This window comes from Pogona vitticeps, chromosome 4 (genome assembly GCF_051106095.1).
Source record: "Pogona vitticeps strain Pit_001003342236 chromosome 4, PviZW2.1, whole genome shotgun sequence".
Taxonomy (NCBI): Eukaryota; Metazoa; Chordata; class Lepidosauria; order Squamata; family Agamidae; genus Pogona; species Pogona vitticeps.
The window spans coordinates 200,992,923-201,009,669 of NC_135786.1; the positions used below are offsets into that span (position 1 = coordinate 200,992,923).

The following is a 16,747-nucleotide window of genomic DNA, read 5'->3' on the forward strand; positions in this document are numbered from 1 at the left end:
ACAGAAGGTAGAGGACAACACAACCTATGTCACCAGATAAAAACAAATTATGCAACTGATGATTCATGCCACATTCTCATCTTTAAAGAAGATATTCAACAGGTTATTACAGAATTCAACAGTGTGCTGGAAAAAGGGAATATGCAAGCTGATATAAACCTTTGGACAGATGCTTACTTTAATAATCGCTGCTGAACTTCCTCCCATGCATCTCTACGACTTTCATCCATGTACATACGGAACAGAATACGTAACCCACAGGCAAGACTACTTGTCTCTTGTTTCAAAAGATTAGGCTTAGACTTTCCTTTGAAACCTGCCAAAACAATACCACCAGTTAGATGCTAGTAACTTTATCTGAAAGCCTGCTTTGGAATTATAGTTCGGGCCAGGGTGAAAATGGGATTCCACAAACTATCTATAGAATGTACTGTATTCTCAGAGGCTTTCATGGCTGGGATCCAATGGTTGTTGTAGGTTTTTCAGGCTGTTTGGCCCTCCAGAACACAGCCAAATAGCCCGAAAAACCTACAACTATCCATAGAATATTTACAAAACTATAGAATATTTAAAAGCATGCTATGATCAAAATGCTTTTAAAAGCTTGAAAGTTTGGGGTTGAACACATTTATATTAGAATCCTGTGTTTTCAAAGAAAATGAACAATAGCATCAAGAGCTGTCATTTTGTTAGCACAATCCTTCTACTGAGTTTCCCCAAAAATAAGACAGGGTCTTATAATAATTTTTGCTCAAAAATGCATTAGGGCTTATTTTCAGGGGATGTTTTATATTTTTCATGTACAACAATCAACATTTATTCAAATACAGTCATCTCAGCCCTATGGTTGCTACACAATGGTGGAGGGTGGGGTTTCACTTAACTGGGGCATATTTTTGGGATAAGGCTTATATTACGAACATCCTGAAAAATCATACTAGGGCTTATTTTCAGGTTAGGTCTTATTTTCGGGGAAACAGGGTATTATGGTAGAAACTCTGTTTTCATACTTGTGCAAATTCCTCAAATGCAATACAACAAACACCCAACTTCAGATGACTTGTTTTATCATCCCGTTTTTACTACCAGTCCCATGTTATCTAATGCCACCACAACCAGCATCTTAGTTTGAAGACCTCTAAACCTCTTAGTTTGAAGACCTCTAACAGAAATCTAACAGTTTTACAACTTCTTTACTAGCATAAAAATTCAATTATATGACCTTTAAACCTATCATGAAGCTCATACAATAGAGCAAGCAAATCAAAATTGCTTGCTCAAGGTAGAAGGAATCAAAATTCTATGGCACGCTTAGCTGAATATATGGGGGTGAAAGAAGGATAGGAGGACAATAGAATAACTGAAAGCATCAGAATTCAGACTTGAAAATTTTAACATTGACCCAGAGGCAAACTGAAGTTTCATTTTACAACAGCTCATTCTTTTAACCATCAGTGAGACCCAAGTTGTTCCCCTATGGATTAATGACCTCTGAAAGGTTGTGTCATTAATAGTGCTGTGCAGTTCTTGTATCCTTAGGCAATCCAGTATATTCCTTTATGGAGTGAATGCATCTGTGAGGAGGATAACAGTCTCACAACCATCCCTATGAGCAAGCTATCTCCACATCTTACTGGCACTGGGCAATTCAAGACAACAAGCTCTCTGGTAGATCTGGGAGATTCCTCCTGGGCTGATTAGGTGTTGGGAGAACCTGGGGGTCAAAGAACCTGAGGCACTAGAGCAGGGAACCCAGATGGATGCCTTAGAGGAAGAGGTACCAGCTGAGAACCCAAACTGAGAGGAGAGTCCCCTGGAGGAGAAGGAGAGGACAGGTCAGTGGGAGCTGCAAGAGTTAAGCTGAGGAAAGGGAGAAGCTGTAAAGAGAGAAGGAAACAGTGGAGCAAAGGGTAAAGATAGAAGACCTGCTACCAGATGTAGTAAAGGAGGACAGAGCTTGGGAAGAAGCCCTAGAGAATCCCAACAAGGGCTTCTATGTGGAAGAAGATCGTCACAAGGAATCTGAACCCTCCAGGTGACTGGGAATACATATAAAAAGAGGATGCCAGGACTGGGGTCCTGGTACAGCTAAGGGTGCCAAAGGATGAAGCAGAGAGGCACCTTAACCCTTGGCCTCATCCCTGGCCCAATCACTGGGGGGGGGGAACAGAAGCACTGGGCAGAGAGACACTGTCCTCAAGAATATGGGCTGGGAGACCCAACTGCCACTAAGCTAAGACACTGAAGGAGGAAGAGGCAACAGGCGCACCAGTGGCAGACCTCAGAGGGACAACCCCATTAGACTTTTGGACGTATCCATGAAAGCTTCATTAAAATATAGCAGCTAGTCTTTAAAGTGCCACAACATTTTTGTCTTTATTTTTCTTTTGGTTTTGCCTGATATGCTAGCACAGATTAACACAGCTACCTCTTCTAAAACCCCATCAGAGAAGCTGTCATCATCTCATTAGGGGAAGTCCCCCCCCCGGTGACTTCAGACTTAGAATTAAACCTAAAGGAAATGCAGAGAGCTGTTCTGAAGGCTGCAACAGGTTGTTTGTTTCTCCCATCCCAGTTGCAATAAAAACTTGTTTGTATTGTACTACTTTTGATGCCATCTATGGATTTGCAGATGGAGGAAGGAGCCCCTGCAGATGCAGCTAGGGTCAGTGATGCTCACAGCATCTCATGCTAAGCCCTTCTCTTTTCCTACTGCTTTCAGATTTTCCTAGTGTTATGCCTTTTCCACTGAGTCTTCTCATGCACAATATGTTTAAGACTTCATTGGCACTGCTGCAACAGACTAACACCCTACCCTCCAGAAATGTGTCCCAGCGTTTTGAGACTATTTGACAACACCTAATTACTCAGAAAGACCTATGATTAATCGAGAACTGATAATCCTGTCAGCTATACAGTCAGAATATTCAACCTGCATGCACTAAGCCTAAGTTTAAGATGATCTTTTCTTTTGCTTTTATCGCCACATTGCAGTAAGTCACTGTGCTATCATTTCTATGAAATGCTTATTTACTGCAGCTTTATAAAATATTGTAATGGCCTCTTCTTTTGAAATCCCTTGCAATTTCTAAGAAAAACTTGCCTGCTTTCCACAGAGCAGTTCTTTGTTCGTTGTTTGAGTTAAAAGCTTTAGCAAATTTGTGAGATTCCAACAAACAATCTAGGAGCTTGAATAGCTGCTGTGATGTTAAAAAGCGATACATTCCTTGATCTTGTGTATCCACGTGAACATTAAAGTCTATTGCATCTCTCTAAAGAAAAAGAAAATTATTTAGTTTGTGAATTCTCATTTCTGAGTATTGCAACAAATGTTGACCTGTTAGTATTTAATTAAGCTTACAGCAATTAATTGGAAAGAAAAAAAACAGTTTAGAACTACAGGTATATATTTCTACATTCATTTCTTTCAAACCTCATCCATTATGTTGTCTCTTAATGTGCTAGTTCAGTGGTTTGTGCCAGCTTGGTAGATGGCCAAACAAGAGCGCCATGATTTGGCGTCCCACCCTCTCCAGCAGGTGCTCATTCAGAATCAGCTTCCCTGCCCTACCTCCTCTAGGTGCTGTCTTGTTTCGTGCCCATCTCAACTACAAACTTTTTATTAATGAGAAGACTGCTTTTCACAGGTGGCCACTGCCTTAAAAATGCTACTTCTCTCTTATATGGTTTCATAAGGCTGGGAGCTGCACCAAAGGGGTGTATATCCACAGTCTCCCAGAACCTGATGTTCTCCAGGTGTTTTAGACTATAGTTCCTACTGTCATTGACACTTGTACAGGCTGGCTGTATCTAATGGGAGTTGCAGTATAAAATATTCGAGGAGCAAAAGGCTGCCTGTAATATGTGGTACATAGCTCCAAGATGACAAAGAGAGTCCCACTGGGCAATGTTCTCTCCAATTTTCGGTCCCGCTGAGTGGGAGACTCATTCCATGTGTGCACGGGGTGGGGGGGAGAAGGAGGGCGTCATCCAAAATGGGAAGTAAATGAACTGGCTGCCCATGCACAGCCCTGATGGAGCTCTTCACGTGCAGCTCAGAGGGAATGCTGGGCATGGAGCAAATTCATATTTCCAAAAAGGATTTTCTTGCGTACTCTCTAGGTAAAGGTAAAGGTTCCCCTTGACATTTTAGTCAGTCATGTCCAACTCTAGGGGGCGGTGCTCATCCCCGTTTCCAAGCCATAGAGCCAGCTTTTGTCCGAAGACAGTTTCCATTGTCACATGGCCAACGCAGCTATATACATATGAATATTCTATAGTTACAACAGGAAAACAAACCACATTTGCACTTGATTTTTCCTGGTTTCAGGTAGATATGCTCATTTGGAAATCTAGGAACTTTCTGGAAAGTATGGTTTTCAAAAGACAGATATTGAACCCAAAACTAAAGAATAACAACAATTCTCCAAATGCCGATACCAAATACCAGCCAATTGCACTAACCTGTGCTGCAGCTAAATTCTCTGCATCTTCCTTTTTGCTTGTGGCTGGGAAGAATACAATGTTGTCTATTGTTTGAATGAGTTCCAGTTGTACCACACACTTAATCAAAAGAGCACCAAACAGTTTCTGATCTGGAAATTCTTTAAAACAAACACCAGAACACAATAAAATAAATTTAGTCTGCAAAACAATTGTCAATATTACTATAGATCTAATTGAATGTTAAAACTACTCTACTCAGGCCATCTATTCAGACAAGGATAGTTTAGTCACAATACTTCGTGCATTAGTGACTCCCTAGTTGCCTCCTACAATGTGACCTAAGTGGGCAGAGGCTTCAGTTGGTACGACATGCAGCCACAAGACTGCATATTTACAGAAATTTTGGAACACTTAGGAATTACATTGGCTGTCAATATACTTCCTATCTCAACTCAATGCTATTGATAATATTTAAAGCTCTGTCTGGGATCTTTACCCTTTAAAGAGCACTTCTCCCCATGTACAGTATACCTACCCAAGTACTAAGATCTGCTGAAGGAGCCACCAATGGGAACAATACATTGTGTGGAGACTCAGTACTGGATCTTCTCTGCTCTGGCACTTCAGTTCTGGAATGTGCACCAGCATTGGCCTCATTTTAGTATCAAGCCAAACACAACGCTTCACCAAACCCTTGGGGAGTTTAACTATCTGGCTTAAGCACACTATGAAGTTCAGCTGTTAAATACAGTAATACCCCCCCATCAAGTACTGAGGATGCATTCCAAGAAAATGAGAGTACTAACTGAATCAGAGGTAAACAAGGTCATTTTAAGACACTGGAATTGAGTGGGTAGCCTGGGTACGAGGTCTCCTGAAGGTGTAGTCTACCACTTTTAGGTACACCTGGCTCCCATTAAGCACTACAAGATGTCTGCCTAATCAAGTGTGCTGTAGCAAATCAGCGCTAAACAAGGCAGTACTATGTGAGGTACTGCTGTTCACATTTTTAATAGTGGTGCCTCGCTTAGTGACGTTAATCCATGCAGCAAAAATAGCTGCTAAGCGATTTCATCACTAAGCGATTTTAAAAAGCCCATAGAAACGCATTGAAACCCCTTCAATGCGTTCCTATGGGCTCCAAAACTCACCTTAAGTGAAAATCCTCCATTGCGGCGGCCATTTTGGTGCCTCTAAAGCAAGGCTAAACAGCGGGCGGCCATTTTGGAACTGCCTATCAGCTGTGCGAAAATGGGGGCTTTGCGATGATCGCTTCCCTGCGATCATCGCAAAGCGAATTTTCCCCATAGGGGCCATCGCAAAAACAGTGTCGCAAAGTGATTTCTTCGCTATGCGGAGCGATCGCTATGCGAGGCACCACTGTAGTCTTACACTTTTAAATTATGAATATTTGTATATGGTTTTCAGTGGTGTTTTGTTCCAACTCATCCAGAGTCTAAAAGTATGATGACAAAAATATAAATGAAGTGTAAATTGTACGTTGAGTGAAATGCAATCCTGGCATTCTTGTTTTAATTTAGCATGCCCAAAACCAAAAGATGCAAAGGATTGCCCTTTTTCTGACACCAGCACCTACAAAGCCACTCTTGGACCATGAGGGAGCTTTGGTTTCTCAAACAGCAGAAGAATCTGCAGGTCAGAAAAAGATGAAGTCCAACTACATAAACAGAAATGCTTCTTTGACTCAGCAAGACTATCCATTAAACATGCTTTACATGATCAGATTGCATCAAATGCCTCTCCTTAATGAGCATCCTTTTTCCTGAAAAAACAACAACACTCACTTGCTGTAGGTTTGTTCTTGCTGATCTCCTCATTAGCTGGTGGCCCAACGACAGGCTGAAACTGAGATCTGTCTGAAGATCTTGGTTGTACAGAGTCATGAATGTCCACAGATTTCTGTGATACTGAATCCTGGAAATGCAGCAAACAGCTTTTCTTGATATAGGCTTTTCAAAAAATCTGAACTTTAGAATGATGCATTTTAAATTATTTCTTTTCATTATAACATCTTCTAAGGTGGCAACCACTCATTCTTCTACCTGACTGTCACATATTTCTTCCTCCTTCTTTAAGTTCCAGAACATATTTGCCACACTATGGAGATTACTGCTGCTCATCTTAATTTCTTTAGATAGCCTTCAGATGGCCAGGTGAGCTCAGGAGCCCAATGGGGAAAACAACATGCCAGGTGCAGCTCCAGCTTTATTACAATGTGCTCAAACTAGGGTTTTATTTTAAAAAAGAAAATATGCAGCTTCCTGGTAAGAGGAGAAGGAAGTAAGCAAAAGGTGAGAAGAATAGAGAGAGAGAAAGGATTGGCAGGCAAGTTAAGAGAGAAGATGGATTTGGGGGCAACAGCCTGACTGGATTACTGTAATATACTCTACATGCATCTACCTATGGAAAGTTTCAGAAAACTTAAGTGGGTCCAAAATGGAGCAGCCAGATTGCTTACTGGGGCTGGTCACAGGGATCACATAACCCCACTGGCTGCCAATCTGCTTCCAGGCAGACTTCAAACTGCTGGTTCTAACCTATAAAGCCCTAAGTAACTTGGGTCTAAGCATCTCCATTTATGAGCCTATTTGGGTGTTAAGAGCACCAGGAAAAGCTTTTCTTTTGGTCCCACCACCTTCACAAGTGCATTTGTTGGGGACATGGGAGAGGGCCTTCTCTGCTGCTGCTCCCAGACTTTGGAGCTCCCTCCTACAGGCGGCTAGGTTGGTCCCATCTTTACTGTCCTTCTGCAAGCAAGGAAAGACATTTATCTTCAGGCAAGCTTTCCTTCAATGACTGGCTGCCTGAGTGGAGTTTTTAAATGGATTGATGACGTTGCTGTTTTGAATGTGCTATGGTGTGCTTATGCTTTTTAGTAATTGTACACTCACTGTTGTTAGCTTGAAAATACTGTCTTTTAATGATGTAAGCTGCCCTGAGTCGTTTTTAAGGAGAAAGGAGGGATAAAAGATGTTTTAACTAACTAACTAACTAACTAAATATGAACATGATAATAACTGTAATAGGTGCATTTCTCATTATATGCACACTTTTGTCATAACTGGCCAAAACTAAATGGTTTTAGAATATAGGATTTTTGTTCTAAACCAGGATTAACTGAAGGAGATTCAGTAGCTGTTGGTAATGAAAGGTTACAATTATAACCATGTATTTCATGAAGCACCACGGCATGGTTTCCAGTCATAATCATAAGGCATACATGCAGAAGACATTGTATATTTGAAAGACAAGCAGCATAGGATACACAATCTCTGTTCAATGGGCAATCCTAGCTTTATAGGGAGCAATATGCTACTCCCCAAACCAGTCACATTCCCTCAAACGCAGAGAATTTCCCTGACTGTTCCATAGGAGAAGCAGCAGCAGAAAGATCGTCTCGTCTAGTCGTTTAGTCGTGTCCGACTCTAGATAGCACTCTCCAATACAGGAAGTGGAGGTAGAAGAAAGATACAGTACTGCTGTTCCAATCCCTGGACAAAGATGAAGGTGAATGGAAGACAGTTAGTGATGATGGCAGCCTATCCTCACCTGCATTATAGAGGATACCCTCCATACTAGTGTGCTAGATGACCAAATTGCCTACTTAACACCCAAAATTTTAAGCAACGTAGACTTTCAGGATAGTTAGAATCTAGCAGTCGCTCTGGGTGATTCCTGCAGACCAGGCAATGGTGAAAGCAGTCTGGAAAGATTCTCAAACATGAGGAGGAACTATAATATTAAGCCCCAGTGAAAGAGCTATCAGTAAATACTATCTAGCATCCGAATATAAAAGCATTAATTCTGAAGTACTTAAAAGATGCATAATCAGTCAGGGCAGTAGTAAGATGACCAATCCAGGTTTTCTTCAGAGCAGAATACAAAAAGATGTAGCTTAGGTCCAGGTTTAGCTGAACTGATGAGGAAAAGTTGTGAGATATGGTTGGGAAGATAAGGCAATCTGTTCATTGTAGCAACAGCACCAGAGCCTTTCTGCCCAAAGGACACATGAGAAAGATCTTAGCTTTGAAACTTCTGCCTTAATAACTTGAAAATGGAGATTATTAGAGATGGGGGTATTCATATTCGTATACGAATATCCCTGCACAGCAGGACTTAATGAAGGTCCAGCCCCTGAGGCTGGACCATCCACCTACCTGTCTAGTGGTGCTCATCCTTCCACTTGTTCCTAGAGCGCCACTCTCTTCCCACTGAGCTGGCTACTCAGCAGCTGTGTAGGGAAACCCGTCCTCCCTCCCCCTGCCCGGAGTGGCTAGCAGAGTGGGAAGACAGCAGCAGATTGAAAGGATGAGCGGGACTGCTGCCACCACTGCTGGATGCATGAGTGGACAGTCTGGTCCCAGGGACCAGACCCTCATTAAGTCCAGCTGTGTGGGGATATTTGTATTCGTATATGAATACCCCCATCTCTAGAGATGATGCAATCCAAAAGACTAACAAGGCTGTCTGCATAATAATTTTGGAAAAATAGTAGAGCCCACAGAAAACCAGGCCTGTAGAACCTACATCATTGGTGGAATAAACCTGATAAAAAGGCATTTATACTGCTGACATAATCTTTATTTTGTTTTATACTTCACAGTAGTGCACATAGTGGAAGGATGAGTGTAGGACTTGATAGATGTTTCTAGGTAAACACTGAACATACAAGTGAGGGACTAATTCTAGTTTAAACTGTTTCAGTCTGCATAATCCAGCAACTAAGAAGGCATCTGAGCAGTTTGACAAATCTGAGCAAGTTCTTGGTGAAACAATGCAAGATGCCTAAGTACATGAAGGGGATGGAACACTACATCATCTAAGCAAGAAGTGAGATGGTCTGTTTCAAGATCAATAAAGGCCCCTTGAAAGAAAAATGTCAGCCAAGAGAAGCTAACAAGAAGATGCTGTTGCTATTCCTGCATGCTGCATAAGCAGGAGCCTGCAGACAAGGAGCAAACATGGAACTCCACGGTGACTGCTCATAGCTTGAAAATGGAAAATTATTTGTTATACATACACTGGGAAAAATCACATACACACTGAATTTCAAGATTCATGTATGCATACAATGTTTACTAGGAAGGCAAAACAGCCAGGCATCATTGTCTATTACTGTACAGGTGCATAGCTGGTTCAAGTATTGTGTTACACTCAGGGAAGTGTGTAAAATTGAGGGGGGGGACCTTTTCTTTGATATATGGCTTGCACTGTGAAAATCATCATCAATAAGATCATGATTATTTTTAATTTATAGGAGAATTAATTAGCTTTCCAACTGTCTAAAATACATGACCACTTCTTCATAGAAAAGTTAGGCATTAAAAACAAACAAACTCAGAACTGGCTGTCATATGAACACATAACCCAAAAATATACTTTCATATATATGTTCTAAAATTGTATGGAATTTTTGCCACCTTATTTGTTACAAACATACTGATTTTCACCAGCACGCTTTGCTTTGCTTTATTATCATCAACAGCATCTAGAGATCATCTTGACTTAACATACCATGGTGTGAATGAACAACATGCTAGCACCCAAAGCCTATTTCTTTCCGCTTGCCTTTCCCATTCATGTTACTATTGTAAACAAACCAGTAAGGAACCAGGAACATTTATATTACGTTGAAACCTTGGATTATGGCTAGCTGATCTCATAAACCAAACAACCAGGGTTTGCAGCTGGATTAACAGATCTTGGCATTTTAGGTCACCTGTAACTCCAAGTACAGATGGAATGTAAAGGTCTCTCTGATTTGTTTACTTACTCACAGAAAGCGATGAGCAGTATGGTGCTCATTTATATTGTATATAATATGATAGAATTCTTGCCCTAGTGTTACTAACGCATGTGGCTACTGTACAGACATTTGTGACAAAGTAGATTTAACAGCCTAATTCCAGCTTGTTTTCTAGGAAGTTAAGCTATAGTAATTCAATTCAATTCTTTTTCAGAAAATATATGCCTCTGTTGAGTTGTAATTATTTGTTCTCAATACACACTCAACATTATTGTATTTTAAAGATTTGGATCATTTACAAATAAGTACCTAAGTACCATCTGAAATAATCAGAAACACACTATGTGGAAACAGTCTTGCTTCATGAATAAAACCCCATTTTAGCAGAAATTTTTTAAATATTTTCCATGTTTCCATGTTTGTGAATTTTAGCCCTGTGAGCCGCCTTGGGTTCCTCTTTTGTTGGGAGAAATGCGGCATACCACCACCACCACCACCACCACCACCACCACCACCACCACCACTACTAGTTGTTGTTGTTTTAAATGTTCAGAAGCCGTCTACAATATACAACCATTTTTAACAGTCTGGAGACAATCATTCATGCAGAACAAACATTTCCTCTAGGAGCAACATTCTTTTGCTGCAAATGATGTATTTCTTGTGCAAATTTTGCAAACATACCAACTGTTTCTCTTTTCCAGAAGCTGGAGATGGAGAAGCCATGTCTCCTCCTACTGGTCGCCAAGTTAAAAGCCTTGAAAAGAGAAAATCTGACTTAGTTTTGAAACAGAAATGGCAGTTCAACAATTGAAAATAAAAACAATGGCAGACCTATTTTGAGCTATATTATGAATATAAAAGGGAACACAAAAGATCTTCATAAAAGCTACCAAAATCACTTATATAAACAAGTATAAAATTAAAATGTATGGACAGGGAAATCCACTTTCCCCCCTCATTCCCACATAGCTTCTTTTCCCTGAGATTGCTTTCGCTTTTATTAATTTTTTTGAAAGAACAAATGGTCATAAATATTACCAGTTTCTCATAGATACAAGATAAATCCCATAGACGCCAGACTGGGGAACCATATTCTAGTACTGAACTTAAGACTGTTCTTCAAAAGATACTTAACTGGGATATGAAGTGAAATGCTAGAAGCTAAGGTTATCCTTTAGAAAGGGCAGCGGAACAAATTCAACACAGAGTGACTCAGAAGAAGAAACTGCTTTGAACAATCCAAAAGAGAATCTAAAGATTACCACACTGTGGTTGTGGAACAAAAACCTTGAGCAGGTGAAGTACTTGCCCCACCTCTTGTCCAAAGCAATGGACACCAATGGTGGTTATCCATGAGAAAGAGAAGCAGCAGAAGGAGCACCTTGTGGTTTAGAACAGTGGTTCCCAACCTTGGGTAAGGCAGGTGTTCTTGAACTGCAATTTCCAGAAGCTTTCACCACCATCTGCGCTGGCCAAGGTTTCTGAGAATTGCAGTCCAAGAACATCTGGGTTACCGAAAGTTGGGAACCACTGATCTAAAAGATCCCAAGATTTGTGCTTCTGCAGATTTGTCTCTTTAACTCTGCAGATCCTGTGTAAGATGAACAGGAATGGGGGATGGGCTTTTGACTAAAACCAGAGGCTGGATTTGGCTCCAAGCCTAGGGTTGTCTGTCTCTGAATTAAAGTAATTACCAAATACATCTTACTGATTTTGTAAACTATTATAAACAGGGGCTATTTAGTGTTTTTAACAACAAGAATACTGTGACTGTGAAAACAATCAAAGGTGAAGTTTCGCATTTCAAAATATTGTAATACGTACTATAAATATGTAAATGCAAACGTTATGAAGGAAACCAATCTTACGCATGGGGGATAGTCGTTTTGAAGATATCCAGCATACAGTTGCAAGTCTTATCCCAGATTTCAAGGGTAAACTTTTCACCATTTAGAATGACAACATTCTCTAAACAGTTTGTACCAGACCGTGCTAGTTGTTCATTGTCTGAAACACAAAACAAGGCACTGGTTTGTTCGTATGCATAAAGTAAGCTGTTAGTATTGTTTCCAACAATTCCGTACACTCTTACCTTGCTGAACACACCAATATAGCTGGGCAAATATATCATCCAGAAGGACATCACTGAGTACTTCCAAATACTGTGTGAACACATCACATATTGCATAAAGTGCATGATTACAAGTTGTTGTCATCCACTCAGCTTTCTAGAAAAAAGGAAATGAGAACTTTACAATACTGAGAGTATCTGTTATGAGGAAGTTGAAAGGAAAGTCACATCCCTACAGAAGGCTTGGAAAGATTTTAAACGTATATCCAGAACACAGTTCAAGGAAAAAGTGAATGATATAGTTTATCATTCCTTAACAACTGCACCTTGTATATGAAAAGTAATTCCCGATTCAGTTTCAAATATTACATGAGAATGGGGCAAGCTTGAGGGCCAAATACAGTTTCAGGTAAATTCATGGTATGACTACATTCCAGTTGTGGGTGCAGGGAGGGACACTTCAACCATTTCAATAGGGCAAGGGAGCACAAGCAAAAGCTGGGAAACCACTGAATAACCATGTCGTGAAAAATGGAAGACAACCTTCTAGGCAAGTCCAGATTCGGCTGCAGGACTAAGGTTCTCTGCCTGATTGATTTTGTAAACGGGGGCTATTTAGTGTTTTTAAGTGTGGGTGGGAATAATAGTAATAATTCTACAATATAGACTTCATAGGAAGAAATGGATGAGGAAACGAGAGTATGAGATGAGTGAAAATCTACTCTTTTCACGATGGACCTACCTCTGTCTGTTGTTCTGGCAATTTCATGTTGTCAAATATCCGGAAGACAATCCGAAACAAATCCTGCCACCAATGCTTTTCATATGTATGACCATACGTTTTCATTATTTCAAACATAACTGTTAAACCTCTGGAATGAAAAGTAGATAGGAATATGAGAAACCATGGCTAACTAGAATCTCTCTTCTGCTAGAGTGACTTTTAAAATCTATTTTAATCTTGAAGAAGACATCTTGAAAGTAATCAGAATGGGCACTTTGTATTAAACAGGACAGGTAAACTTCGCAGGCATATGATGCTGTAACCTTTCTGAAGGTAAATAGGTCTGGGTTTGGGTCAGATCCTGTACAAGAGGCCCTGCATATGCCAACTTGAGTTTCCATCATAGGATAGGATAAAAATACATTCTGTGCCCTTGACTAGAAGCAAGGACAGACTCCACCTTAATAATTATTTTCTGACAGCTAACTTATTTTAAATGATGGCAATGAAAATGTAAGTTTTAGCATAATTCAATCTCCCAAATACTAACTGTAGTTTTAAAAAATAAAGACATGAAAAGAGTTATTTCATCCTGTCACACTGAATACTTTGCCAGTCCCACTTTTAACTAAAATTGAAAGTATGAAGGTAAGTATCTTGAACTGGAATAATACCTGAGGGCAGAGCTACGTGGTACAAGTCTCTGACACATCAAAAAGTCACTTTTGTTTATCATTTCATTTGTCTTATAGTTTGTCACACCCCACTCCAATCCCTAAAATATCCTTTATAGATATAAGTCAGTATACCTCTCAAAAACATTCATCTCTGTATTACAGCAGTATGTACATACTGAGAAGCAGTACAAAAGTAATTGATTCTACACTGTATAAGGATTCTAAGACTTAAGGGTAAATAATATTCTAATAAATAATGAAGTGATACCACAGAACTAGAATAATATACCAATGGGATGATCTGGGGGAAACTACACACCCCTATATGAAACTGATATTAAAACAATATGCTGTTTCACTGACTTTCTGCCTGAAGTCCTGTTGTGCAGCTCTGCCTATACAATGGGAGTGATGTCATTGGCAATGGCATATTGCCACTGGTTAAAGGTTTCCTTTTCTGATTTTGGGATGCACACTGGTGGCACACAATACAATGAAGTTGTGTACACCCCTAAAATCACAATAGGAAGCCTTTAATAAGTGATGACATCATTCCTACAGCCCAATAGCATTTTGGCCACTGAAATATAGGCAAAAGTTAAGGTTTGTTAGATTGTGGCCTGTATTTCTGCTTCAACTACTGTCAAAATCATCCTAGAAAAAAAAACCTCACAGATTGCTTCATTTCAAAACTTTGCAAGCTGACATAAATGTTGCTTGAAAATTCAATACAAAGCTAGGAAGAGAGTGCTAATGAGATTTTCCTAATGGATAATAGTGGAACAATCTCAATTTGTATGAAGCCTCATATGTAGGTATGCAAGAATCATAAGAAACCTATATACTATTAAAGACAATTAGACCATTTTGCTGTTCATGGCTGTGGTAACAGATTTTTATTATACAATCACATGTAACATCAGCACTTATTCCTGCCGTGGTTCCCCGCAATGTCCTAACATGATTCTAGGAATTGAATGCTGGTATGCATGCATGATTACACACCCACAATCTGTAGGTGGCAGATGTAGATACACCAAAATTTCAGACAAAAAGAGCAAAGCTGCAAAGTGCTTTTAAGCTTCAGGAGCTTGTCTAAAAGTTCCACATTACTGGTCAGGTCATGATACATCTCCCAAGATAGGAGATTTTTTTTTAAATGAAACATTTTATTCTGTGTTTTACTTCTGTTTTAATATTGTTCTTTGTGTAAGTTTTTGATATGATAGTTATTTAACGGTTTTTTAATATCATAATAATTTATTAATTGTATTTTAACTTTTTTTTAATACTGTAAGTTGCCTTGGATCCTTCAGAAGAAAGGTGGCATACACATATTTTAAATAAATAATAAATAAAATTGTACAGATACAATTGCCTTCCACATGCCAAGCCAGAATGCTTCATGGGCGCACAGTATCTTTCATGCCATTTTAAAAGTTATATAAGGGAATAAAGGCGTAGAAAGTGGTGTTATCAGACTTCATCTCTGAAACTAGCACAGCCAAGGAAGTAATTTGGAGGGCATAAATTTATTTGTCTAAGCTAACAGTCTATGTCTACAGACAGCATTAATTTTAAAGTGCTATGGCATACTTATTCTGAAATTTGGGGGGTTGGTAACTTAGTGGAAGGACACAGAAATCCACACATAGAAATCCTATGTTTGCTATATTAGATATCTGAGCATATTCAATTGAGTTTCCATTAATTTCCTAGAGAAGAAAATTCCAAAAGGGGGGAAAAATCATTGAATAATGTTATTTCCTTGTCTTTGCAGTATTTCTGCTCCTTCCCTCCTGATGATATCTCAGTGTGCTTGTTCTGAGATACCTCCTTGAAGACTTACAAATGAAATAGAACGTTTTAAATTTTTAATTACAAATATGGATTGTTACCTGGTTCTTACATCTAATTTGCATCTATTGATGATACAGGACAGCTCAAAGAGAATTGGAAACCATCCTCTCACCCATACTCTGTCTTCTGGAGCAACATTCATATCATCACTGGTATATTCTCTGAAAGCCTTAAGAAGCAAACACAACATTAATGCAGCAGAAACTCAATATCATGTGCAAGTCACACTTTTGTGAGAGTATCATTAATTCAACTGTTGTTAAAAAAAAACAGGATCATTACTAGCTAGAGAGTTTTTAACTATCAGATTTCAAGCCTGAATTCAGACATGTTTCTATATACAGCATCTTCACATTTGCTACAGGGTGTAAATATGTCCTGATGAATAAATGCTGGTCAGAGCACTGACTACAGCAATCATCCTGTGAACAGGAGCAGAGAGAGCCTGGAGTATTTCTACTGTCTGGAACAGGTGACTGTCAAAAAATTTGGTTCTATGCAGTACACAATGCAGGAACATCCTGAGTACTGCCACTGATGTTACAGGCACAGCATTCTTTGGAGCACAGTCAGAGTTAAGATGCCAGTATACATATTTAATACAGTGGTGCCTCGCTTAACGAGCGCACCGCATAACGACGAAATCGCATAGCGATCTGTTTTTTCGGATTGCTAATGCGATCGCTCAACTTTTTTTAATAGGGCAAAATTCGCTTTGCGAAGACCGGTAAGCGTTTCGCTTACCGATCTTCGCAAAACGAAGCCCGACGATCAGCTGTTAAGTGGCCAAAATGGCCACCGGAAGCCCGGAAATGGCCCAAAATGGCCACCAGAAGCCCGGAAATGGCCCAAAATGGCCGCCAGAAGCCCGGAAATGGCCCAAAATGGCCGCATGCAGCGTTTTCGCGCCCTCGTTAAGCAAGGGGAGGGCGTGAAAATGGCTGCTGGCCATTAAGAAGCATCGCTGAACGGTGAGTATTCGGCCCATTTGGAACGCATTAAACCATGTTTAATGCATTCCAATGGAATTCCCTGCCCCGTTCAACGATGCTTCAGCATAGCGAAGGTTAATCCGGAACGGATTAACCTCGCTATGCGAGGCACCACTGTATATTCAGAGAGGTCTTTCTCTCTTCATGTTTTAAGATCTTTAAGGGAGATATTTCTCTTGGTCTCTCATAGCCAGGCTTGGTGCAGAA

The 16,747-nt window shown here is 39.9% G+C and overlaps 1 protein-coding gene across 2 annotated transcripts in view; it reads right to left on the reverse strand.

Annotated features, from left to right (window-relative positions):
- ARFGEF1 (ARF guanine nucleotide exchange factor 1) overlaps positions 1 to 16,747 on the reverse strand; it is a 96,517-nt gene that overhangs the window by 6,123 nt on the left and 73,647 nt on the right. Inside the window, exons 29-37 of one of the 2 annotated variants that reach the window (XR_012086915.2) lie at positions 15,598 to 15,717; positions 13,030 to 13,159; positions 12,309 to 12,444; positions 12,085 to 12,223; positions 10,898 to 10,970; positions 6,252 to 6,381; positions 4,465 to 4,604; positions 3,104 to 3,272; positions 178 to 316 (exon numbers count right to left, since the gene is read on the reverse strand). Coding sequence is in view for 1 of the 2 variants with exons in the window: in XM_020812408.3 (XP_020668067.1) it covers positions 178 to 316; positions 3,104 to 3,272; positions 4,465 to 4,604; positions 6,252 to 6,381; positions 10,898 to 10,970; positions 12,085 to 12,223; positions 12,309 to 12,444; positions 13,030 to 13,159; positions 15,587 to 15,717 (1,187 nt within the window). In the remaining variant the exon portion in view is untranslated. Of the gene's footprint in view, positions 1 to 177; positions 317 to 3,103; positions 3,273 to 4,464; positions 4,605 to 6,251; positions 6,382 to 10,897; positions 10,971 to 12,084; positions 12,224 to 12,308; positions 12,445 to 13,029; positions 13,160 to 15,586; positions 15,718 to 16,747 lie in introns of both variants that reach the window. The other variant, XM_020812408.3, reaches the window with a different exon arrangement.